The sequence below is a fragment of the Anastrepha obliqua genome, chromosome 2 (genome assembly GCF_027943255.1).
Source record: "Anastrepha obliqua isolate idAnaObli1 chromosome 2, idAnaObli1_1.0, whole genome shotgun sequence".
In the NCBI taxonomy this organism is placed as follows: domain Eukaryota; kingdom Metazoa; phylum Arthropoda; class Insecta; order Diptera; family Tephritidae; genus Anastrepha; species Anastrepha obliqua.
The window spans coordinates 86,856,779-86,883,751 of NC_072893.1; the positions used below are offsets into that span (position 1 = coordinate 86,856,779).

The following is a 26,973-nucleotide window of genomic DNA, read 5'->3' on the forward strand; positions in this document are numbered from 1 at the left end:
CTAGTTATGTTGTTGCTTTTGTTTAATTACAAGTATTTATTATGCATTTCTTGCAATTTTCTGTTAGTATAATAAATCTATATATTTGATACAATTTTGAATCCCGTTATATGTATAATTTATTTATTTCTGTGTATGCACTCTTTACAGTTTTTCAGTTGTCCATGAATAAATAAAATAAAACAAATTATTGAAAATAGCTTTAACAAATATTATAATTTAATTCTTTAATTTTTTCCAGTTCATATTTAAATAGTTTTAACCAAAATTAAAAATTTAACACACAAAAAAAAAACATTGCGTTTTATACATAAAATAGCCACAAAACACACACACAAATTAACTTTAAGCGATATAAATAATTTATGTATGTATTTGTAAATATACAAGAGTATATAAGTATGTACGTTTGTATTTATAAATAAATTAACAGCAGCATAAAATAAATAACAAAATTTGTGACACACACTTTAATGTCGATTGAAGAAATTTGCGATTTCTATGAGTCATAATTATTACATTTTGCTTTATTATAAATAGGCTTCTTTTTCCTGTTTTTTTTTTTTTTTGTTTTTAGTGTGAGTAGAGGTGTATTTAGCTTACATATATAAGTGTATATGTGAGTGTTATGTTCGCTTTTTATTGGCAATTGCACATAATGATTAGATGATCCCAAACTGTTTGGTTGACATTTGGGAGGATCAAATTTTTTTTCAGCTGCATTTTTTTCCTTTTTTGCAAAATAGTCTCTTTTTCTTTACCAATATGGGTGTGACCTTAATAGTTTTTGTTGTTGGAGTATTACTCGTAATTGGCTTCTATACATATTTCCATATACCTGAATATACACACATGTTAGGTAAGCACCACCCTATGTATGTGTGCTCTGCACGTGTAGTTAGGTGTACTGTTTTTTGTTGTGTTGTGTTGTTTATGTTGTACAAAATTTAGTGAGAAAAAAGAAAATATTTTACTTTTTCCTACTAATTGAATCGCCATCTGCAGCCATAGTTGTTGTTGTTACTCATGTAGTACCTTTTATATATTTTTTTTTTAATTATTTCATTTTTTATAAAACTATTTCTCTTTAAATTTCACTTAACCTAAAGGCGAAATTTTATAAATTTTCTGCTCAAGGTCGGCGGTCCAATCAAACAACCGGCAAACTTCTTATTTAATTTATTTAATTTTTTCAGTTAGACTTGTTTGCAACTTTTCAGTGTACAAGTATAATTTAATATTTTTTTAGTTTTACTAACGTTAATGTGTTCATTTTAGGACTAGCTTTCTTTTTTTCATTTTTTGCAAGCGTTAAAACTTATTTCATTAGCATTTCATTAAGCTGTCATATAAATCGTCTATCGGAGATGTGCACATAAATATACATAAATAGATTTAATAACACAAATATGCACATATGTATGTTAGTATATTACATATATACATATATGTATAATTGAAATTTTAACTCCTGCACACTAGCCTAAGTGTTATTGAAAATTTGCAACATTCCCTATTATCAATTTTATTTACTTTATTCATTTTGTTTATCCGAGTTCATTGTTTATTATGCGTTTGCTTTTTACTGCACCATTTAGACTGCATCGCTATACTCTTATTTTTTACATTATTGTTTATTAGTAATAAAAACAAAGCGCACTCAAGTGTTACTACATTTCGTTTAAAAACTAAATATAAATTCAAACACTTAAAATAAAACCAATTTTGTCTAATATGCATACCTACATGCACATGTACATAACTATCTACAGAGCCCCACCAATAAACGAAATAGAGTCGACTTCTACAATGGTTATATACGACTTTATTTCCTTTAGTGTCCAAGCATATACACACATACACAAAGCTTATAAAAAATAAATCCAATTATTACATAAAACGATTCGCTTTTAGTTAATCGCTTGCACACACTGTTATTTGATTTAATTTCCCTCTTTACTATTTTTAGTATATCAGCACATATTTTTTTCTTTTTGCTTTGTTCCTTTTTACATTTATACAAGTACAGTATCTATACATATTGTATATACATATAATATATATTATATGCATATTTGTATATATCTTTGGACTCGATCGAAAATTGCACATTTACACGTAGAGATTTACAAATTTTGGCTTGTAAAAATCATCATCGTCACATTGTTGGTACTCCAACCAACTACTTAAGAGAAAAAATGTGTTACAAGTTGCACGCTGTATGATTTTTCTTTGTCATAGTTTCAAGTGTAGAGTAGTTGTAGTAGGAAACGGAGTCTTTTTGCAACTTTTTTGTTTGATTTAGGTTCTTTTTTTTCGCATATAAAATATGCCATTAGTGTAGGATAGAATTTTCTGCAGTATTAGATAGTATCATAAATAGTTTTAGAAATGTGTTTTAGTAGTAATTATGTATGCATGCATGGTAGTATATGGACGTTAGTACAAGATAAAAAATAAGAGTAGGTATTATTGGAGTAGATAAGTAGCAGTTTGTTAAATGGGTGATTAGATGCGAGTTGTTTATTAAGGGCCTTTGTTGAACCGTGGCGACCATACTTTCAACCAAACGCTCTTGTATTGTTCAAAGCATTCCTATAATATTTTCCATTATGTTTGCCATTCTTTTGCACTCTTTTCTTATGTTTTGTTGTAGCAGCGTCCATGGCCAGTTCCGTTTTTCTAAGGTACAGGTTTGTTGTTAGTAGATGTGTCCTCATTTGGCGATTGTACATAAGACATAAGATGCGAAAGTGGTTGTGTGTGAGAGTGTGAGTGTGTATGTTTCTATTTTTTTTTTTAACAGGCGAGTATTATTGCTTACGCTCGCTCATAGAACAGTATATAGGCACTGGATGAAACTAGATTATTTTCGGACAGCGTATCGCTTACACTGAAAGTAAATTAAGAGTCTTTTAGCAAGTCTTCAAAAAGAAAATGAAATAAATTCTATTAAAATTTTGGAAAATACGTACATATTATCGTTGAACTCATGCCACTTTCTTGAGACCGGGTGTTTGCACAACGCCACGTAATGACCACCAGCGGTTGAACCTAAAATATTGTAGAGATTTATTGGATAAGTAGAAGTTATTAAATGTGAACTAGAACTTCAAAATGACCTCAATTAAAAGCAAACTGGCGTAAAACTGTAGAGAAATAGTACACATTGAAGCAGAAGGACCGGAAAGGAAGAAATTTTATTACTAAAATTTGGTACTACTTGTTGTAACCTCAACTTCAGCAAACTAATAATCGCTGTCAGCAGCGTGGATTACACAAATCGGTACCTGTCAGTGCGAAGTAGTCGCCGATCATTTTCGTCTAACTCATCTACCAGTAGACCCAGAAAACGTGCTGTTTCGACAGGTTGAGTTCAGACGGAGAGGAGTGTTAGGTGAGTAGGTTTGATAGGGCATGCGAATAGGTAGTTAGTGTTTTCCTGCTTGCCTTCACATGCTAGACATATATTGGGTATGTCGGGGTCGATTCTGGATAAATAGGAGTTTCAGCTACAGTATCCAGAGCATAATTGAGCCAAAGTTATGCGGATCTCGCGAGGCTTCTGAATATGTAGTGATGGTAAAATGTCATCTAGTGGTGCGGAGTGGCTGACAGTGAAAGTCGTATTCAGCTCCAGCGCTAGACGGTTTTGGTGTAGCCGGCGGCTTATCTGCGTATTTATAGCGGTCAGTGCTATGGTGGTGCTGTACACTCGGCAGAATCCATGCCGATGTGTGCCAAGGGTCTGATGTTTCGTGTAGAGTGGGAGTAGGAGGCCTTAAGGGCCTTGGTTGGCGCGTTACCCACGTTTCAAGTGTGGGGCCACTCTCCCTGCTTTCCACTTGTCAGGAATTATGAGAGTGGCCAAGGACAAATTGAATACCTTTGTAAGATATCCGACTCCCAATGGATCCAGGTTTTTCAACATCAGTATGTTAAGTCCACTAGAGCGAATGGCTTTAGCTTCTTTTTTGGCCACCTGAACCTCGTCGCTGGAGAAAGTAAGTGGCGCACTATTGGTCGGGAGTTCGTGCAACCGCCTGGTAGCACGACGTTTGGCCCTGTTGACCAGAAAATGCAATATGAATTGTTGGCTTAAACAGCTCGCTCATCTCTTCGGGTTCGACGAAGTCGTTGTGTTTCGTAAGATTCGACAGGGACCTTACGGTGGACCAGAGCCTACTCACACCAGTGGCGAAGTTGGAAGTCTTCAGGTGGGCGATAATGGGCTGACAGTCTCATGCCATAGATACTATTTATCAGACCAGCGCTAGCAATTGTTAGGTCAAGCGACGGTGATATCGAGCCAAACAGCAGTTAAAGGGGGTATACATGTTAAAAATTTCTAGTTCGGCATCACCTGACCGGACAGCTATTGGTTACTGACATTCTAAGGTGATGTGCCTGTGGTCTATGCTTTCATCGATGAGACGATATTGCGCAGTCTGGTGGACTATGAACTAGGACAACACCACTGTCTCGTTCGCGATCTTTTCTGTGCACGTTGTAGCCCTCTCTGGTTATCAGGGAAGAGCTAGCGTGCAGTTTTGTCTCTTGGACCAAAGCTATTGGGATTTCAGTCGGCTCATGAGGTCGATTATCTCGCCAATCTTACTCATGAAACCGTTGCACTTGAATAGAAGAGTTTGATGCTCCTTGGCATGACGGTCGCAATTCGCGGTGATGATGGTAGTCGACCGCAACATATTGGGCGGTTGCGAGTGTCCGGCTTTACAGCAAGGTTTAACGTAGTCACGTGACCAATCTCGGGTGGTGCGCCAAGCCAGAGCCCCGACGAAAGTGGATCCAGCCGTTGCAAGAGTTACATGGAGCCGTAGATGTTCTGTTTGTGGTACTGTTTGGTTGCGCCAACACATTTTGCGAGGTGGAGGCCTTAGAGACTGAGGGAGTTTGTTGAGTTTGGTTCGATCCGTCTTTGGCAAACACAGCAGAAATGTACTTCTGGTTCAGGGTTGAGCTCAATGCCAGCCCTAAGAAAAAGTCCAAAAACTAGCCTTGCTGCATGGAGCTACTCCAGTGGCGGAAGACGAGGGTGAAGTATGGTGCCCTAGATTGTACTAGTTTACTGAGGCGGCAGCCCTTGGTCGGGTAAAACCACCGAGTCATTTCGGAGCGTATTTATCGTGGTTAAAATGATATTTCTGGCGGCATAACCATGGTGAAAATATTTATAGAGGTGTGCCCAAGATCAGACAGGTAACGGGCTGTCAGCGACTTGGAAAGGATCAGTTGATTGGCTGATGTCACATGGTCATGACAGCGGTTTGTTTACGAAAAAATTGAGATTGTGTTGGTGATATACAAAAAAAAAATGAACATAGTCTCCCGTAACATCAGTTTCCGGAGTTGCCGTCTGAAAAACGACTGATTCGATCAGTGTGTGAATAGATGTGAAATGAGCGGGCAGAATTCCGCTGCCGAGTGCCCAGTCACGTAGGTACTCCTTATTCTTAGTAAGGAAAACAAAAGTAAGAGCAAAAGAATGTGAGCACGTGAGTAAATATTCATCAATGCAATATATAATTTTCATCGTATGCAAAAATAACTCTTGACCTAATGCCTTCATACCTAATGTCTTCATAACAACAATAAAGCTAACCAAGCTTTATGGTATACTCACCCATATGATTTGAAATCGCATACAGTGAATAGTATATATTCGTATTGGGGTTCGATCCGTATGAGGCCATATTCAATTCTCGTTCACCAGTCGGGAATTCGACAATGTTAGACAACTTGCTCCAACGAGTCTCCGAGAAGCGCTTCAAATCTTTATGAAATACGTACAAGTTTAATAATTATTTGACAAACTACAAAGATCAAAATGACTTCACTTACGTATAACCAAGTATTTGGGAAATCGTTGTATGGTAAAGCTTTTCGTACATCTTCTTCGTTGGCGACATTTCGCACAGGTTGGCATTTCATCGCCATCCAATACCTCTTCGCGAATAAATAAATCGAGGCAAGATTCTAGCTTGCAACGCGACGATGACGGCAACGATACACTCAAATCCCAAAACGGATCGAAGGTGACGCTCGTATTGCCACAGGTGGTACAGCGTAATGTACTCTTTAGCTGGCCGACGAAGAGGTCGCGTATGAGAGAGTTTTCGTGACGGGAGTACCATTCCCACGTTAGATCGGCCTTTTTATTGTCGCTGCAATGAACAAAAATATACAGTTTCATAAAAAAATCCCTTGATACACATTCTCTCACTTACCTAAGGTTATCGTCGATTTTCAAATGTTCGCCTTTTACACCCGAATTGAGCGCGCTATGCAGGGAATCAAGAAAGAAACGCAGAAACTCCTGTGCATCCTGCTGGTTATAGTCACTGTACATGCGATGTTTGGAGGAAAATGCGCGCTTCAGGTCCATTGGCGTGACACTATGCACATTGCTGGTCCACATCTCGCGAATCAGTTTAGAAAACTCTAATATCAATGGAAGGTAATAAGAAAGTTATGATATATTTCTATGCTTGCTTTTCGCTACTGAGCTAACCTTGCAAGATTTGTTGATCCTTCGAACTTGCGGAACGTGAGCCATTATATGTTCGCAAGAATTTCGTTAATTCGCTTGTGTGACTCAGGCACTGAATGACAGAGTTCATAAAACAAGTATTTCCGATATTTCTCAGCCCGCACAAACCTGTTGGGAAAATATAAAGATAATCAAGAATATTGTGTCAGTCAATTGCTGTTAATGAAGGTAAATCTGTTTGTTGGTTTTATAGACTTTGAATAAAAGTGGATCAACATCACACCAGGTTCGGCCCTAAACAACATTCAGAGGTAAACAAAAATTTTTTCTTATAATGCGACAAATGATGATAGTATATTTTGACAAATTATCCGACAATTTTCACTACTGACAACATATCTTCTCGACGTGCGACTGACAAGAGACAAAGAGAGTGAAAATAAAAGTGGCAAACAATTCCAGTTTTACAAGTTGGCTGTGGAGGTTCACAAAGTGGTTTTACAATAGAGCGAAGCGGGTAATAACCAATATTTAGCTAAAGAAATACAATATTATCGATACAATAAAGGTCATATGATAAAATAAGGATTAGTGGTCAGTAATATTTGTAGATCATGACGCTGGATCCGTTAGACCCAACTGCGAAGTGTCGCTACAATGAAAGATTTCTGGTGCTTTTAAACTAGCTTGAGTATTTTTAATAATATTGGGTGACCTGTGGGATTTCTTACTTGCGAAAAAGGGAGTTAGATAATAACAAAAACAATTACTGAACTGAACGATTCGATTAAAAGCGTATTCGACGAAATTGAGCTGGCAATGGGAGTCACATCGCCTGATATATCACATTTCCCTGGTAAAGGCATTGCTACAGCCGCCTTTCACACACAGTGTGAACCCCACAGCGCATCAACACTTAACGCTATAAATAGTTAAATTGGGCCTGAACCAAAAACCTCGAGTTGCTGGACCTGTTCGGCTTGGTTAATCGCACAGCGCTACTAAAAATACATTGCACTTCTCCCATACACTGAGACTGGAGGAGTAGTCTGCGAATGATCTGAAGGACAAACAATCCACAGTAACATTTAGAGATTACCAATTTAAGCTATGAGTAATTAAATAAAGGGTGCCGCAGGATTATATACTCCACCTTTGCACACAGCGCATCAACACTTAACGCTATAAATAGTTAAATTGGGCCTGAACCAAAAACCTCGAGTTGCTGGACCTGTTCGGCTTGGTTAATCGCACAGCGCTACTAAAAATACATTGCACTTCTCCCATACACTGAGACTGGAGGAGTAGTCTGCGAATGATCTGAAGGACAAACAATCCACAGTAACATTTAGAGATTACCAATTTAAGCTATGAGTAATTAAATAAAGGGTGCCGCAGGATTATATACTCCACCTTTGCTGTTTAATTTCTACATTTTGAAACTCACACAATCACCAAAAGGAGTTTCATTCTGAGCTTTCTCAATTCCTCAATGATCAGAGTCGTATATTCTACTCTACGAAATCAGTGAACACCCTATTCACTAACTGGACAAAAGAGATCATGCTGCAGTTGGGCATTCAAGTCGATGGCACATCAGTATAATATACACACAGGATCAATAAAATAGGTACTCCCGACGTTCGTACGGAAAATGCATGTTTTGAAATTAATAACAGACATTCAATTGTTTGTGGTTTTTATTTCAAAGACTAATATAACAAATATAAATAATAATTCAAGGATCCTTTAAAACTTAAACAGGAAATATTCATGTGGTCATAGATACGATGCCAAAAGAACTTAGTAATTTTATTATAAATGCTGTCTACAGTATCGTTGTTTAATCAATAACTACTGTGTCCACCATGATTGTAATGATATTTTGTATTCGATTTGGCATGGAATTGATAATCCTACGACAGGTTTCTGTAGGAGTTCTTTGATTTTTTGCGATAAATCCTTATTTTTGAATGTTTCCTTCGCTTCTTTAAATCGCCCCAAAGGGTTTACGTCTTGGCCAATCCATAACTCTAGCATTATTTTGTTAAAACCCTTCACATGCTAACATTGAGCAGGGTTTTGGGTTATGATCTTGCACAAAAAGCCACCGAAGTAGCATGTCCTCATCAAATGGTGGCATAATTTCTGGAATTATTTCCTTGTAAATAAATTTGTCCGTGTTTTATTGGTTATGAGGTGGATAGATCTCACTCCATAGCAAGAGAAGCCTCCCCAAATCATTATGTTGCCGCCAGCGTGCTTGACTGTTCTTTTGTCGTTCGACAGTCGGTTCTATCGAAACGACCCGGATTTATATCCGGCCAAGGACTGTCACTCCAGCAGCATTCCCCGTATGTAAGTATGGGGAATGTTTATGATACTACAACAACAACAACTGTTCTTTTGTGAACCGCGTTGAAAACTCTTGTTTTTTTAGGACGTCTGACCATTCGCCCAGCATTATTTCCAAATAAATTTATTTTTGTTTCATCGCTCCAAAGTATGATATATCTGTTTTTCATAGCCACTGGTCCATGACTGGTGCCCTTAAACATAATTTTTCCTCTTCCTTAAATTCCAGAGGAACTTTACGAGCTATTCTGCCTAGTAGTTTCATGCATTACAATATCGCTGATGCTTCGTTGCTGATTTCAGCTACCATGGCCTTTGATGCCTTAAAAGGATCCCTATTGGCAAAATTGTGACCCGTAAATTATCAGTAATTCAAGTATGATAGTTTTCTTTTTGCCACCACGTCGTTCTGTAGATTTTTGGGCTTAAGGACAACTACAAAAAAAAATGATGGACCGTCTAAGTGACTCAGCGATAAATTTGTACGATTTGTTTTCGAAGATTGACAACAAGCCTCAGCTCCTCAACTGTGCAATGCTGCGCACGACCCATCTTTGAACGAAATATATATTAATTATTAGCTCTTAAATGAACTACCTAATTCGCTACTTGCGTTACATTCGATATTTTTCACTAACCATATACTTGATTGGCGTCTATATCTTTTGTTCGTTGTTTTTCCTCCTCCAATGTGTGGTGTGCATCTTGATGTTTTTCCACAAAATGAAGCTTTACTATGCCGCCTCCGAACGACAGATGTTTCTTGTGAGGAACTTAGCATAAATACACTCGGAGGTTTTCCATTTGCCGTCGCCTGCCGAGGGACGGCCGCTATTAGAAAAAAGCTTTTTTCTGTTATTTGGTGTTTCATGCACAGGCTCTACCGCACCAACCCATTGAGCTACAGCGGCCAACTAAGTTTAAGCCCACAAAATGTAGCGTTTGAACGTCTTCTTTCATAGCGTTACAACGCGGGGTGCGTCAAAGCTTCCTTCAAAATGCTCCTCCAAAGCGGCCTATCTTGAGCTGTTGCTTCGTAGTTACGTATTCCCAGCTTCTTAAGATCGTCTTCCACTGCGTCTATCCAACGGTTCCTCGGTCTGCCTTTGGCCTTCATGCCCATTAGCTTTCCTGTCAAGGCTTTCTTCACGGTACAGTCAACAGGCATACGGATCACATGACCTAGCCATCTCATGCGCTGCACTTTAACAAAACGCACAGCTGTCTCGTTCTGAGTTAGATCGCTCAGTTCCAAATTCAATCGGATTCTATAGGTACCATCATCCATTCTTATTGGGTCAAATTTCTTTCCATGCGAGCATTTAAAAAAATTGTAAGCGTTTAAACTTAATTAAGTGGAAAGCAGAGTTAAACTTGCACTAAAAAGCTGCTCCCTATACCAAACCATGTATAAAAATAAGAAGAAGAAACAACAAGCGGCAATCCTGCTCCCTTCCTTAATTTGGGTAGGTAATTTCGTCTATAAATAATAATAAAATCTCTAAAACACAACATTCTAACCACAAAACTAAACTCTTCCCTCGTATCAGTATACTCGTAGCTCAAACTCACTCAAATCACACACTTACCTTCGCTATTTTCATCGCTCGACTTCGACTTGCTCACATCGTCTATGTAATTGGTCGTCGACGATGGGGACGAGGAGAGCGCAGATGACGTTGTTGTGCGACTATCACGGTCCCAATAACGTGATGCTGTAGGCGACGGTGGCGGTGGAGGTATACTCCTGAGGGCTGTGCTGCGAATCTATGGAACGGCGAAGAGAACGGGAGAAAATTTAAAGAATGTGAGATGTCCAAGGGAAAGTATTTAGTTTTTTAGTATAATTTTGTGAACAAAGGCAAAACTTATGAAAACAAGAAATAAATGTGAGTATAACAAAAAATATTTTAGTCGAGCGCCAAGTGAAAGTTGTTTGCGGTTATTCAAATCAGATTCGTGTCTCTTTTTAACGGAGCATAAAATATTAAAACAAACCCAAATCAAGGTTTAGACACAAAAAACAAAGCTAACTTCAAACTCAAAGTAAGGAGTAAAATGATATAGCCATAACACATAGAATACATAAAAGCAACGAAGAGCAGGTGGTAGGGGAGGAGTTAACCAATCTTGGAATGAAGTGAGTGAAGTTAGAATTTGGAGCGCGATCATTGCTAGTGCGGTTAAACGAAAAAATAGGGTAATAGATATAGTAAATGCAATCAAAATTAAAATATGGAATTGAACCAGCTTTCAAGTTTTTTGTAACTCTTTTACTCTGTTAGACGCGGCGTTGATGTAAGTATGATAATGAGGTGGAAACTAATATAGAACGAAAAATTCAACGACGCAACTTGTGAACTCAAGCTGAAACCCTACAATTAACTAACTAAAAAACTGATTAACTGGCAAACGCTGCATGGGTGAGGAATGCTTAATTATTGTGAACTTGACTTGAATGCTAATTGTGTTGTTGTGGGTGTGATAAAATGTTGGTCATGATCGGTTTTTTGTTTGGTGACTATTTGTAGTTTTTTTTTCGTTTTTGGAGTTGATGAGTGCAACTTACACTTTCGACATCTCCGGCGGCGCCATCGCACACACCGTTCGTCTCCGCGTTCGCACACTTCTTCACATCGCCATTCATCATTTTCGCTTCCGCCTGCTTTGTTGGTGGCGCTGCATCTTTGTTATGCAACAACGCGGTAGGAGCGGTGCGTTCCGACGTACGCAAAAGCGACACTTCTTGATGACGATTGGTGGCAACGGCAGCAGCTGTGGTTGTGGCAGCAACAACACTCCCAACACTTTTCATTGGCAAGCTATTAGTGCTGCTGGCGCAGCTACTACTATTCATGGTGCGTGTGGACGATGAAGACGACCCAGTCGAACAGGCCGCCAACGCCGGTCCATGCATTGTGGCAGTTACTTTACAGGCTGATGCTGGCGAAGGCGACACCGTACGGTAGGGCGCTCTTGTTAACGAACCACCACCGCTTTGCGCTAGTCTCAGTAAACTGCCGCTACCGGTGGCGTGATCAAATTCGCTGCCGCTGTGGCGGTGATGCTGTAAATTACTGGTACTACCGCTGCCACCATGTGAGCGCAGAGTCACTTGATCGACTCCAGTGCGTTTATGCTCACTAAAACTATCGAACTTCTCAATGGAGGCCCTGATACTATTTGAATCGATGCTGTGCCGGAGCTCATGCCGGCGCGCTGCAGCTGCTTCGGCGACAAATTTGGCCGCACTACTGCCGCCACCGCCAGCGCTGCCGTTGGCATACTTGTAGTTGTTGATTTTCTCGAAAACGAGATTGCTTGTTGAACATATAATGGTCGATTTAGGACGCATGCGCGACTTGAGTGGCGCACCACCACTGCCACTACCACTACCACCAGCACTTGCAAGCGTGGCTGTTGCAGGCGTCGCGCTATTGGTATGCTGACAACACAACTGCTCACAACGCAGTTGCGTTTTCCGCTCCGACTGCGCGCCACCGCTTGTGGTTGTAGTGGCAGTGGCTGCGGAAGCATGTGCCATCGTAGTCGGCGCGTCATCGCTATCTATATACTTAATATCGTCGTGCTCTAGCGTATGCTGCATGCCGTTGACACCGTTGGCACTACCTCCTGTGCTATTGCTACAAATATTATTATTGCTGCCGTTGACGTTACCGACGACGCCAACGCCGTTGTTATTATTATTATTGTTATTATTGCTAAAACGATTGCTGTTGCTTCCGTAACTATTGAACAGCTTATTGGAGTAAGCGTTGACGTTGTCGCGCGTTGCCGCGGCGTTCACAACAGCCACCGCAGTCGATGGAATGGTGCGGTGCACTAGCGGACGCACCAATTTAATTTGGCCGTTACTTAGCTTAGTCGCTGGCACCGCAGATACGCCACCACCAACTGTGGTGGTTGTTGGTGTTGTGCGCGCTGTTGTTGTAGCGATTAGTGTTGTACTGGTGAGCGGACGCGAAACGTTGAACATATGCTGCTGCGCCTGTTTCGGACTTTTGGACGCAACAAAACGGCCACTGCCGTTCAATTGATTCTGCAGCCGATTATTGAAAACAATGTCGACCTTGTGGACGGTGGTATCAATTGCGGCACTTTTTGACGAAGTGGCATTTAGTGTCGACGCCACCGTCGCCGTCGTCGTTGTTGTCGCCACCGCCGCTGACGCAGACGCTGAACTGACGTGATGGTGATGATGCTGGCTGATGTTGACGCTAGGGTTGGCGGTGACGCCACCGCTGCGTCGCATGCCATTAGTTGTTACCGCCGCCAACGCTGCTGTTGCTGTTTTTGGTCGACTATTGCCACCGATAATGCAGTTTATAGAATAGGAATTGTTGCTGCGGATGTTGATGTTGTTATTAATTTTGGCCAAGTCGACGCTATTCAACCTATTGTGATTACTAATATTGGTATTGTTGTTGTTTTTAATATTATTAAGTTCGCCGTTGTGTACAGTTACACGGTCAATGGCCGGTACGCCACTTTTATGATGTTGTCGCTTCTGATCGTTTGGTGGTGCAACTTGCGCATGTGCCAATTCACATTCCTCCTTCAAAAAGTTTTGATCTTGGAATTGCGGTACCAGAAAGAACGGCTTATTGGCGGCGCGCACCGGATTGTTGTCGTAGCTATTATTGGTTTTATTGTGGCCGTTGTTGTTGCTATTACTATTATTATTGCCGCCTTTGATGTTGCGCGTGCTGCTGACGGAAGCAGCACGCCTACCGAGAAGGGGAAATTTCCGGTCTGCTTCCGCCTTGCCCTTTGCAACGGATGTATTAGTATTTGTTGTTGTTTTTGTGTTTTTAATTGATAATTTCAAGTTTTTAGCTGCGGCTTTTGGTTCCGTTCCTGCTGCTACTGCTTTGTGGGTGATATTATTGGAGTTGGTCAGTTGTTGTTTTTGTTGCTGCTGCACTGATACAGCAGCATGGTCACCACATTTTTGTTTGAGCGATGGAAATTTTTCAAAACTGTTTGCTATTTTATTAATATCTATCATTATATTTTTCGAATATTTTGTTTGAAAATTTTTCCATGCAGTTAATTTACTATTCTTCTTCACACTTCTTTTCTATTTTCTACACACCTTTATACTATTTTCGGTTTGCTTTATGTACTTTAGAATATTTGCACAATTTTTTTAATTTTCATTTATTTATTATTTGCCTTACTCGCTACGCCATAAGAATCTAGTGTGGAATGTGGAAGGTATTCAATTAATTATACGCCTCGTTATTATTTTGCTTTGACGTTTCACGTTAATTAAGATTCTTTGTTATTATTTTTTGTTTATTTGGAGATTCGCCTTATTTTTAAAGTGTTTGTCACTTTTTGATTTGTTTATTTTATTTTTAATTTTTCCGTTACTTTGTTGCTCACAGTGTTGTTGCGCGCACCTCTTAATTATATGTAGTATAATTTTTTTTCAATGGGAATTTTTGTCGGATTTTTCGCGTGAATTGCACACATTTTGTTTTTCTCTATATTTTACTTTTTACTTTTACGTTTGCTTCTGCTATTTGTTTGTTAGTATATTGTTTTTTTTGTTTTTTTTTTTGTTTTGTTATTTAGCCTTTTTTTGGTTTGTCTGTATTTTCAGAGGGGGAAGAGGAGATCAAAAAAGGTGTTCATTCAATGCCAGCAACAAGGCCTGCGAATATTCATCTAGAAAATACACAGAAGAGGATACACAAACAAGTTACATGACGATGCTTTTGGTTAGTAATGCATATGTATGTATGGTATGAATGAATATGGATGTACGTATGTATGTAGTATATATTAAGGTAAATGCTGATCATGATGCTGGGAATGGAATGATGACGATGCTGGCGATGATGCCGCTGATGATGTGACTGTAGCGGGGAAAGGGTTTGGGATATTCAATCTTACATATAGACATTCATACTGTGGGCGACAGATTATCGCTGTCTGAGCAGATGTACAAGTTATGAGATTATATTACACTCTTTTAACCTTAAATTTGTACATATGTATGCCAGTGTACAAATACTACTTGATAAATTTTAACTACATTATAAAAAGTTTTTTTTTTTTTGTTTTTTGTTGCGAGGTTATAAATATAAAATGAAAATTTATATATGTATGTATTCGTTATTTTTTTATTTTCTGTTAATGCTGAAAAAATGCGAAGGCGTGTTTAGTAGTCCGCAAATTGCAAAAAAAAATATATTTGTTTATTTATTTGCTCAGACATAATTCTGTTAAATAGAATTTATTAATGTACCAAGTCATATATGTCTAAAACTGCGCAGATAGTTGCTTTTGGTGAGCATTTTTCCCCATATACCTATTTATTAATTATTATTTTGAATAGACTGAACTGGCCAATTTTCAACAACAATTTGGATTATCTAAAGAATAAATGAAAGAACGAATTTCTCTTTTTTAATAATTAGGTTCCGTTTACTTATCTAACCAATAAATTGAGATTTTCTAATAGAGCTGAGCTGATAAACTATTCCTAACTTTACATTTCCCCTTAAATATTTTCGTTTCTCAACTTTCAGACAAACGAAAATTGACTCGTTCCGGCCAAAGTGGAGTAAAAATCCGCAAAAATGTTCAAATATTATTATATCTAGTCTGGTAATGCCCGTGAGCAAAGCCAGCTATTCAATACTTAGATCGCCTTAATTTCAATTCATTTTACTTCACTTTAAAAATTAAACACATCAACTGTGATCTTTAAATATATCTGCCCGTGAGTTTAACACGCCTTGAGGGAACGAAAGTGTGTTAAGCGGCATGATAAGATGAGCTGTATTGTTAAAGGTTAGCTGAGCAAATGGTTCAAAGGATTAAAAAAAATCGAATTGGAAGGTTTTAATTAGTGAAATTGGAAAAAAATTAATTATTTTTTTAACATTTGGCTAGATTATTTTTCTGTAACAGCATAAACATTCCCGAGAAATGCCACTCCATGCAGTCCTTGGCCGGATATGAATCCGGGTGATTCTGGTAACATAGAACCAACTGTCGTGGTTTGCCTTGATGACATTGATTGATTTATCGATCATAGGAGAAGTGTATGCTGCGCACAATGAAACTCTTTACACCCAACTAAAATCTTAGAAGAATCACAATGCCGACCTACAAGTTTAAAAATGTTAATGCGCCTATATTTTGACAATTTGTGACTATTTCGATCAATTATTTTTTTTATAAAAATGCAGCTCATTCTATAACATAATAATCCAAGTTTTAAATTTTGGTACAAGATTTTAAAAAATTCGAGAAAACAACAATTTCAAAATTTTTAATCAAAATAAAAAGAAAAATTGGGTACGCGAAAGCCCATTAAATTTTAGTTTAACAAATTACAAGCTTGAAGTCGCTCAAAATTTTCGTTGGTTTTTTATATTTTTTGCCCTGACGATATTTCGCATTTTTTCCATATAATAAGGACATGAAATTTTTTTAACTAAAAATTAGTTTGAATACGAGTATAATTATTTTTGAAATATATCGTTTTATGGAAGGCGGCCGTCGTAGCCGAATGGGTTGGTGCGTGATTACCATTCGGAATTCACAGAGAGGTCGTTGGTTCGAATCTCGGTGAAAGACCAAAATTAAGAAAAAAGTTTTTCTAATAGCGGTTGCCCCTCGGCAGGCAATGGCAAACCTCCGAGTGTATTTCTGCCATGAAAAAGCTCCTGATAAAAATATCTGCCGTTCGGAGTCGGCTTGAAACTGTAGGTTCCTCCCTTTGTGGAACAACATCAACACGCACACCTCAAATAGGAGGAGAAGCTCGGCCAAACACCCAAAAAGGGTGTATATATATGGAAGGCGAACCTTATGCCAAAAATAACAGTATACAGCATATGCATATGTACATATATCTCAGTTAAGGCTCGAATCATTTGTTGCATTGTCCCACGAAGAAAAGTCAAAATGTCTGGTGTGCAGGGTTGTTATACAATTTCATTAATTTTCAAAACACGTTATACAAAAAATATCAAAAGGCAATGTGTGGATTAAGTTTGATGAATTGATTTGGAGATAGACACATTTTAAGTGGATGGTGGTTCGCCCAAATCAACAAATTAAAAACAAAATATATGGTTATATAAAATTTTCAAACTTTTGCACGTGCAGACTGACAGACAGACGAACATAGGTAAATCAGTTTCCCTCGCCATCCTAGATGAAAAAGTTTTCCTTCACCAACTTTTCACTACTTCCATCAACGCTCTAGAAAATGTTTTTTATATTCCCTATACAATGCAATTCAAAATGTATCCTTTTTTCAGAATAACATTTCAATAGTAGTATATCATTCCTACTCAAAAAAGTTACTGAAAACTCTAAAATGCCCAAAGGTCGAAAAATCCCGAAATTAGCTTAAGGAGTCAGCTCATAATGAGTTCAAACTTTGTCTAAAAATTCAACCTAAAGACGAAATAATTGCAAACGTTAATGCCAACACCAACCTTTAGCTTTACAATTGAACTAGCTTTGAACTTTTATGCACTTAATATAATATAATATAATAAATATATGATGCACACTTTTTGCAAGGACTCTAGGACTCTTTCGAGTTTCAAGGCCTTTTGAAATTACAGCTGATATTTTGAAAATCGCGATTTCTCACTATGAGACTTCTTTCTATAACTCAGTCGGAGAAAAATCTGCGTCTTCCTATAATAAACCAGAGCTCTGTACACTGAGCTTACCATGCACTGTGGTTTCTGTCGCTGCTTCATCTAATTCCATTTTCAAACAACATCAATCAAGTGCCACTCGTTGCCGCAATTTCTGCCAATCTACCAAAATGGAAATTTCTAAATGGTGATGCTGATCTCTTATTGCAAACTTTTAACAAATAACAAATATTCGATGAGCACACACATACATATATTCCCGACTATGCTGGGTTTCACACAGAGGAGCGCATGCAATTCCTAAAAAATTTAAGTGTGTAAAAGCGGCGGTGCTAGATATACAACGAATCTCTTAAAACTATACGCAAATAAACAGTTAGGGAGATTTTTCAGGATTTATTACTTTTTCGCAGATATTAGAAGTTCTTATTATAAGTAGTTATCAATATTAGTCACATGCATGAGCAGAGTGCGCTGGTAGCAGGCCTCACAAGCTGAGTAAAAAAATTAGTGCGCCGCAGCGTAAAGTGGGGAACGTAAAACGTAAAGAAAAACACAGACGTTTCACAAGCGTCAAAAGAGCGCTGCAGTTGGCGAATAACGTTTTACCTTCTTCGCCGTGATGGGCGCGTCCGCCGTTTTCAGCGTTGAACTGGCACACACCTCAGCGCCGCCAGCAACTGCATTATTAGGCTTTAGTTCGATTGTTGAGGCACAATTGTCGGTCACATCCAAATTGTTGGCGCTATGATTGCGCTTCAGATCGCTGCCACTATTTGAGGTAGACAATGCGCTGAGATGACCGCTGCTATAGCTGGTGCCAAGAGTTTTCGACTGCAGAGGCAAAGTGATTGTAGTAGTAATACTACCACTACTGCTATCCTTATACAGGCCGCTGCCACTGCCAGAGGTGGACAATTTTAACTCCTTCAAGCTGTTTTCAATGTCATTGGTATTACTTTTGATTTTGCTTTTACTGCCAATATCGCCATTAATGAGTGCATCGCCATCCTCAGCAGCCGCCTGCACAGAGATTGTGGACGTTCGGGGTGTACGACTGCTGCGCAAAGTAAATGTTGCTGTTGGCACATCACCGCTGCTGCTGCTATGACTTAACACAGATGTTGCCGATGAGGAGGACGTAAGTGCGTTCGGTTGCTGTTTGGCCGCCGCAGCACGTTCGCGGTAACTAGACCTGTGGGGTTTGGACGTAACGGCACCTGTGTCATTGTAGTTTTTATCGTTGGTGCTGCTACTTTTATTGTTGTTTTTGGTGATGGTGGAATCTTCGTCAGCGCTGTACAAACGACTGTAGCGGCTGCGTGGTCGGTCTAATGTAATGTTTGTCGTTGTCTCGTTACGTGCGTCATCGGTCGTTGTCGTTCCAATGCCGGTCGATGAGGCTGCGGCGGTAACCTCAGACTCAGTAAGCGCTGAGCTGGAACGTGACAGTTCACAATTGGGTTTATAATTAGCGGGACTGTACTTTTCATAGATTTCCAGGCCAGATGTCGCTACTAAACGTGCTAAGGATGAGGATGAATATGAACCTGATAAGCGCTTGCCACCCGCATCCGAGCCGGAGGGGGGCTTTCTAGCGCCGCCGTTCACATCATTGCTGTCATGGCTGTTGTTTGTATCTTTGTCCTTACGCTTGCGCAATGTATCGGATGTCTTAGGTGATTTGGGTAACTGAGGTGCGCAATTTTTTACATATCACATTTTGGGTTTTTTATTTTAATGGTCAACATTTACAGATGCATCAAATTGTTTTCCCCATTAGATATGATTTGATGTAGGAATAAATGAATATGGCAATGACCATGGCAATTTGATAAATTGACAGATTTTTTTGTTGATTGTTGTGGTGATGGTGGAATTGATAGCGGTGTGGTTGGTGTTTTTTTACACGTTCGTAAAGTGCAGTGGTTGTTGTGACGAAAGAACAAATAAATACAACATAAATACAGAAAAGATAAATATGAGTCACGTACATAAATATGTACAGTTGTTGTTTTTGCAATTTTTAAGTTAGTATAGTTTATACCAAAAGTTGTGGCCAGATAAGCAAATGCGTGTCGGAATGAGTGTTTTCTTAATGTGAATATATTGTTTACTTAAAGAGTGGAAAATGGTTGAAGAATTTGTACATATGTATGTACATATGTACGTACATAAGAAATGGCAATAAATGGTGCAATGTGAATTGATATGAAAACTCTAGTGAAACTTTGATTAGAGAAGTTCTGATTTAAAGCTTCTAATCTTACAGCTTTTCTTATCTACAAACTAAATTTTTTTTTGCCAAAGGCGTGGATAAAGTTAAGAAAGCTTATCAATGCCAAGAATGGAAATTCATGGCATTTACAGCTGGAATGTGTATAATGTGATTTATTTGAACTTTGCAAGAGCACGACAGCTAGATACAAGGTGGCGCAAAATTAATCATCCAATTTTGTTTTTAACACAAAACCTACCATGACGGGTCAAATGAACCATTTTAAACTTCTTGTCAGAAGTTTTTAGAAATAACATTATTAAATCGCCATTTGCCTTCACGACTTTTATTAAAAAATACATCGAATGTATTTTTCAAGATTTACTCCTCTCTTACTAATTGTTTTACCGAGAAATATATGTGACCTTAGTAATATGTATAACATTTTAAAGACAGGTAATTTAACCCTCTGTGGTAGGAATAGGAATACATAAAGTATCGGTAGGTTTAGTGTTACATAACTTTTTTACTAACAAGAAAATTATTTTAAGTAATGAAAATCTTTATTTTGACCTTTACGCGCTCTATTGCTTGTCTGTTTGTACACTGCAGACAGCTACTGGTTCGCAAGTGTGAAATATGATTGACGCACTACGATGCAATTTGTAAACATTGTAAATTTTGCGATATGGTGATTAATTTTGCACCACATTGTACATAAATAAATTTGGATATATCTCCACATTAATTAATTTACTTTTTTAACTAGCTGCAGTCAGTCAAAGAGCTTTAATATTAACGTAAGGCACAGCATAATTATTTCTCAGCAGCTAGTTAAAAAAGTACAATTAAATATTTATTTAATTTCTAATTAATTTAATTCAAATTAAATCATTAATCACATTTAAACCACTTTAAATACTATTACACTTTCTTCTATTTAATGCTCTAACCGTATAGTGCTCACTAAACGTATGCTTTGGAACTAGAAATGGACATAAGAATTAATGCTTATGAAAGCCAAGTTCCCAAAGTTCCATGCAAACTAATCTAAACTCCACTATTTATAACCAAGCAGAGATAAAACGTTTCTGCGAATAGTGCTAAATGACGCACGGTTATTGCCAAGCCACATTTTTGTCAGTGCGGCATACAGTGCGGGGCAAAATATAAGTAACAAAATCATCAGAATTTTTTTATTGATTTTTTTTTTGTTGAAAAATGAACAGGTAGTATCAATTGAGCAAAAACAACAAGATTAATGAATTTTGTTTTTGTCAAAACTTATAAACAAGGAGTAATCTAAACTAAATTTGACAATTTAGAAACAAAAACAAAAAAAAAAAAACAAAAAAAAGAAAGCAATCAAACCAGCTTCTACACTGCTACTACCTGTTCAATGTGCCTTTTTGCTTAGCAAATGTGAAAACAAATCAAATGTTTTGAAATGTTTAGTTACGTTTTAAACTCTTATATAACAGCCGTCTTTCAGAACGAAGAATTTGAGTTCAATTGCCCAAAAAAATAAATATTATTTAAAATCAATTCAAAAAAGCAAAACGTATGGAATAAAATTTAAACAATCCGTTTTCCACTTAAATTAGTGGGTTGTATGGGCATTTAAATTAGACTGGATAGAAGCATAAAACAGTTTTGTTCTTAGGGTAGCAACACAGTACAAGTTAATCATGATCTACAGAACTGCATGATTATAATAGTTTGAAGCATTAAGTTATTCTGATTAAGGTTTTTTAATAAAGAGGGTGTAATCAGCAGATTTATGTATACATATACACAGCTTCCCTAAGTTCTTGATTTGCTTGCCCAATTACCCTGCTTTAAACTTATTAAAAATCTTTGTATGTGAAGTGCTGCAACGAGGTCTTCACTTCAAATGTTTTTCTGGTACAGAACTATCTCAAACCCTACAAATCGAATGTGATACTAATCTTTGAATCTAGAATCACAAAATTTGTTTCAGCAGTATCTTGCAGATGAGCATCAGTTATACTAAACCATTTTTTGAAATATAATACACTGATTTGTAGCTTTTATTTTGCACACTTCATAATTTCCTAAATATTTAAAAGAAATTTCATTAGCATACACAATTACAACGCATTCCTATCGTTATACTTATTTATACATGTATAACCTCATGGTGAATTTTAGTTAGAAAAAAAATTAGTAAAGAATTGAATTTGGTTTAATTTGTCGCTTTTTATGCACAGGTATATGACTTCGATGCATTAAAAATATATAACGAAAAAATTCAATCAATTCGTATTCACGTTCGTATACAATTATTGATTGATGATAATGAAAAAATGAGATTGGATAATTGACTGTAGCTACAATCATTTATACTGAATTTAAAAACTAAACTATTGAAAAACAAAACAAAAATATGCCAAAAAATATAAAATGCATGGTTAGAAGCGTTATCATAAAACGCTTACACCAATGCAAACTCCACACGAACACCTCAAGGGTATGTGCAGCATATGATTTTCCTGTGAAGGTGCACTCAATGTTGATATGTGATACTTGTATGCATATGTTACATGCAGGTAACATTCACAACTACAATATTTTTGTTTGTTTACTATTAGAGCTATAAGACATTGTACAAGTGTCCAAAGGATCATACAACATACATACTGTTTAAGTTCAGCAAAAGCACTTGGACAACACTTTTGGTGCTATTTTTTTTTTTTTTTTTGTTTTTTTTGCTACTCACTCCATATCGACTGGATGTAATTGTATCATTGCTACCGGCTGACAAATACGATGGACTACTGCGATAGGTTCCCAATCCAGAGGAGCCACCGCTCAGGTACAAAGACGACAGGGAGTTGCGTTGTGACGCTGTTCGTGGCGAGTAAGATGATGTATTCGAGCCAAAATATGAACTATAGTAGTTCGGTGTGTATTTCGATGTTCCAGACGATGACGACGAAGACCACAATGAGCTGCTTGGCGTAGAGGTCTTCGACAAACTGCCTGCACGATTCAAATACGACGAAGCACTACTGTATGCACCGGCTGTACCAACGCCTGCACTGCCAGTTGTGGACGATGTGCCGTATAGACTGCCACTGTTCGATGTAGATGATCTGCGTGGCGAAATCACAGGCATATTAGTAGATGTGTTAAAAAGTCTGCGACAATGCACACTGCGTTATATTTATTCGCCTTTTTATTTTGTTCTTTTTCGTACTTGCGGTATGGATAATGTGATTATTTAAACTATTCTTCTGTATACTATATTTATTGATGCTAATGCTGCTGACTGAAATATATAAAAAAAACATATAAAGTAAAATGTTGGTTACTTATTTGGCAAAATCGCAGTCCCTACCTAAGTGGCCGGTGCACTTGTTGTCCAGTTTGTTGCCATCAATGCGATACGCACGTCCATTACCTTACATAATTAGTGTCTTCTCAAAACAAGCCACCTCAGTTACAATGTCAGAGTAAATCTTATAGTTGTCAATTTTTTTTTCAGCGTTGAACTGTTTGAAAAAATAAAAATGAGAATTAAAATTTGTTGATTAATGATTGCATATTTGTTTTCTTGAAAAGAACAAGGAAGTATATTACAATAGACGGTTGATTCACCCAATGCCTTCTTAACCCCGTAATCTAATTTCATGGTTTAGTGTAACAGTACTTTGACTTAGCGGCGTGTGCCAAATAGTAATCGATAAGTAAAAATCAGGGTTGCTCTCGTTATAGTAATAGTAGCGAAAAAGGGTATATTCCACTACAGATGGCGATAAAGCCGCTGCCACTGCCGCTGCCACCGTCACTGCCAAAGCAGGAATTGGCGCTTTCGCCGTGTCGTAGCTTTTATGCTCCAAAATTCACGTGCTCAACGACAATGAGTCACATATTTGGCATATTTAAATAATCATCTGAAATATTTACATTATATGTACATACATGCATATATATGTATGTATGTTTTTTTTTTAATTTTGTACTGCTTTGCCATCCTGTTTTTCATTGACACAAACTTTTTCCATTCACCAAAGTCATGGCCGAGATGCGAACACACCCGAAATTGGCATACAATCAGCCCGAACGACGAAAAGCGAGAACACCAATGACAACGTAAACGATAGCAGCACAGTTAGCGTAACTAAAAAATTAAAGGCCGACGGTTGATATATCGGTATTTGCAGCATTTCGCTACTCTTCGTCACCAAAAGTACTGACTTCGTCGTCATCTTCGTCGCCTCCTTGTCGTTATGGTTTCTCGGGGCCAGCGCCACCCACATTTCACTAAAACCCGCTTCACACCTGCGACCAATCCACATACGATAGCTGGCCAGCTGATCACACTACAAATGTATATACAAATGAATGTATTTACATAGCGTTAACTCTCATTCATTTGGGATGCCTCAGCCCAATCATTTTTGCACTTTTGTGTTAACTACTTCGTTCCATTATCACGTTACTACTCCAACAAAACCAGCCGCCTTGGCGTCAACACTATATTTCTTCCTTGATTTTTATTTTTATTTGTATATTACCGTGAAAATGCGCCTCTATTAACACCAAATGCAATTCACAAAACGCGCACAAGAAAAAATGTCTCGCCAAACACAACGTCGAAAGTCAAATCATCATTAAAAAAATCTATTTTTAAAAGCGCTGAATACGCTAACCAACAAATCGACCAGTCAGCTAGCAGCAACGCGACTCACACAAAAAATAAACTACACAAAAATTACGCAAAGTAAAATATTTTTCTCAAAACCGAAAGTGGAAAAGTTGTGACAACCACGTTCATGCCCGCTTCAGTGGTTGCGGCAGCAAAGGTGTTAACTAGATTTTGGTAGTGACAATAAGAGAGGTGCTGTCATAGCACCGTTGGGTACGTCCAGGCAACCAAAGAAACTACTTGCTCGATTTGATTGATTAAGACCTTTGGAAATAGACATTTAAGGTGGTGACTGTAGTGGGTTTTGGGCTACTGCAGAAAACGAGGTCGCACCACCTCCTACTAGCATTTTTTAGCTTTGACTTTTTTTATGAACTAATGGCAACACATCGATCGATCACTGCACATCAAACTTGGATATTGAAAAGAACTTCATTGTTAAAATCTTAAACTTGGAAAAATTCACTCACTTTTACGATTTGCACTAACTCTGGGAAGCATATTCGAATTTCTATTTATTTTTAGCAGCGAAAATCTTATAAGCACAGTGCGTTTCTCGCGAGCCTCATCCGTTCGTCGTTCGTAGTTAATCGTTTTCGTTTGCAGTGTTGCCGGAAAGTGTCTTTATGATTTCGTGCAATTTAGAAACTATTCAAACATGCTTAACATATGTATAAACGGTTGATTTCCTAATGCATTTACATCTACAATATTTAACTGCCAATAAATTTAAGTACTGTAACTATTAGTAGATTCAAAACATTTAAATGGTGATTTTTACACCCAACTCATTGCATTGTCATATATATTTATATATATATTTTTTCTGATTTTCTAAATTTCTGATATATGGCCGATAATTATTCTCGCTTAGCATTGATTGTAACAAGGCCCGTTACGCTTGTTATCATTGTTTGAATTTAAAATGGCAGCGGATGCACTTAAAGCCAGTGTAAGTACATTTTGGCTAATACTTTCTATATGGGTAATCACGTTAAAAATGTCAGAGGAGTTCCACCTATTCTTATGATATTAACTCCATAAATACATAGTAAGTGTTTTGCTTATACATATCTATTTAGGCATATATGAACGCGGTACCAATTTGCCGAAAAATTATGAGTCTTGAAAAACGAATTATGAGTTTTAAATCACATGTTGTTGTTGTTGTAGCAGCATAACATTCCCCGTACATACATACGGGGAATGCTGCTGGAGTGACAGTCCTTGGCCGGATATAAATCCGGGTCGTTTCGGTAACTTAGAACCGACTGTCGTGGAAACGTCACACATCAAATACGCCGTCACATCATCAAATAAGCTGATTCTGTGAAATTCATTGAGGGAGCTAGCGGAACTTGAACCTCGAAACCTTTTGTATTCTCTGATCTGAAGTGTAACCCCATATACGTTTTTTTTCAGCTAATAGCATTTTATTACGCTGGCATCACCCCAGCTGAACAGCCTTCAGCCAAAGAGGAGTATTGCTGGATTCATTACTTTAATGAAGTTGCCAGACTGCTTTTAATTTATTATTATTATTCAATTTGTTAATATCCGAAGAAAAATTATTGTTTAAAAAGTGCGATAATACAACTTTGATACAAATAAATTAATCATAATTTTCGCTAATTATCAAATTTGAAACTATTTAAAAATACGCACGATTACGCATTTTCAAAACCATTTATATAACCCACACCATCAGAGAAGTAAAATCAAATATTTTGAATTCTATAAAAATTATTTTATAAATTTCGCAAAACTTTTTTTTTCGAAAATTTGCATAATGTAAATATAATTTCATCAAAAATAATATTCAATTACTCTCGTTTGAAGTACTATATGTTCTTTTTTAATTTTGATTTTGACCTCACATCGAGGAAATAAAGCTCATCAGCTACTAGATTCACATATGTAAGTTCCGTGCAGAATTCATTTCACCATTGGATACACTTAAAAAATAGCCCTTTATTACTTAACAATTTCTACATTTAAACTGTTAGCCCAACCCTGGCTTTGAGAGAACTCTCAACTTTTTCCGCTACATGTTTGTTAGAAATTGTGTTCAAACGAAGGAGAATTTATTGAAGGTGATATCAGTAGACCACCTGATCCAAATATCATATATTTAACATCCACAAAGACTTAGAATCCGTATTTAAATTTAGTTAATCACAAATCATACACACCCATCACTTCATTAATTGCGTTTATTTATGACGTTAACACTACATTTTAAAGTGAATTTTTATACACAGCAGTAATCTCAGTTGCACAGGAGTAGAGTTTTTCAACTCCCAACGCTGAAAATCCTGGTGATTTGCTGAAGTTATTCCCACCATCTTCGTCAAAGCACAAAAAAAAAAAACTGCACAGATCTTTGCCCAGATGCCAGTCAGCGTCATATGAATTTGAGTATGAGTGATGTTTAAGATTTTGACACAGTTTTCTGCGCTTTGGTGCAGACAGCTGTGAACAGTCTTCGAGTCCATCCACATACTACTCGCGATGATTTAACATCGTGGTATTTCAACGCCATGATATTCGGACGAGTGGC

General features: G+C 37.6%; 1 protein-coding gene across 9 annotated transcripts; it reads right to left on the bottom strand.

Moving 5' to 3' along the window:
* Positions 1 to 520: 520 nt before the first annotated feature.
* On the bottom strand, positions 521 to 25,024 carry LOC129239245 (ubiquitin carboxyl-terminal hydrolase Usp2). Of its 9 annotated transcripts, XM_054874607.1 has the most exons (13): positions 24,884 to 25,024; positions 23,103 to 23,256; positions 22,962 to 23,033; positions 22,482 to 22,902; positions 18,133 to 19,215; positions 10,456 to 10,633; positions 6,533 to 6,679; positions 6,249 to 6,462; positions 5,863 to 6,185; positions 5,645 to 5,794; positions 2,976 to 3,054; positions 2,825 to 2,893; positions 521 to 2,682 (listed from the first exon to the last, which is right to left on the bottom strand). In XM_054874607.1, exons 4-13 carry the CDS (start codon positions 22,878 to 22,880, stop codon positions 2,562 to 2,564), a joined length of 2,763 nt encoding a protein of 920 aa, XP_054730582.1. In that variant the 5' UTR covers positions 22,881 to 22,902; positions 22,962 to 23,033; positions 23,103 to 23,256; positions 24,884 to 25,024; the 3' UTR covers positions 521 to 2,561. The 9 variants fall into 9 exon arrangements, with proteins under 9 accessions (XP_054730582.1, XP_054730579.1, XP_054730581.1 ...); XM_054874604.1 differs by having other exon boundaries at positions 22,482 to 23,033; XM_054874606.1 differs by lacking the exon at positions 24,884 to 25,024 and adding an exon at positions 24,283 to 24,430 and having other exon boundaries at positions 22,482 to 23,033.
* Positions 25,025 to 26,973: the final 1,949 nt, after the last annotated feature.

Bases quoted from the DNA above. Each gene is read 5' to 3' on its own strand.
- LOC129239245 (XM_054874603.1), bottom strand. From the start codon at position 13,895: ATGATAGATATTAATAAAATAGCAAACAGTTTTGAAAAATTTCCATCG. The intron at 6,186-6,248 runs GTAAGTGAGAGA...TGTTCATTGCAG, and splicing joins AAAATCGACGATAACCTTAG to CGACAATAAAAAGGCCGATC. The intron at 3,055-5,644 runs GTGAGTATACCA...ACAATATTTTAG, and splicing joins TGCGATTTCAAATCATATGG to GTTCAACCGCTGGTGGTCAT.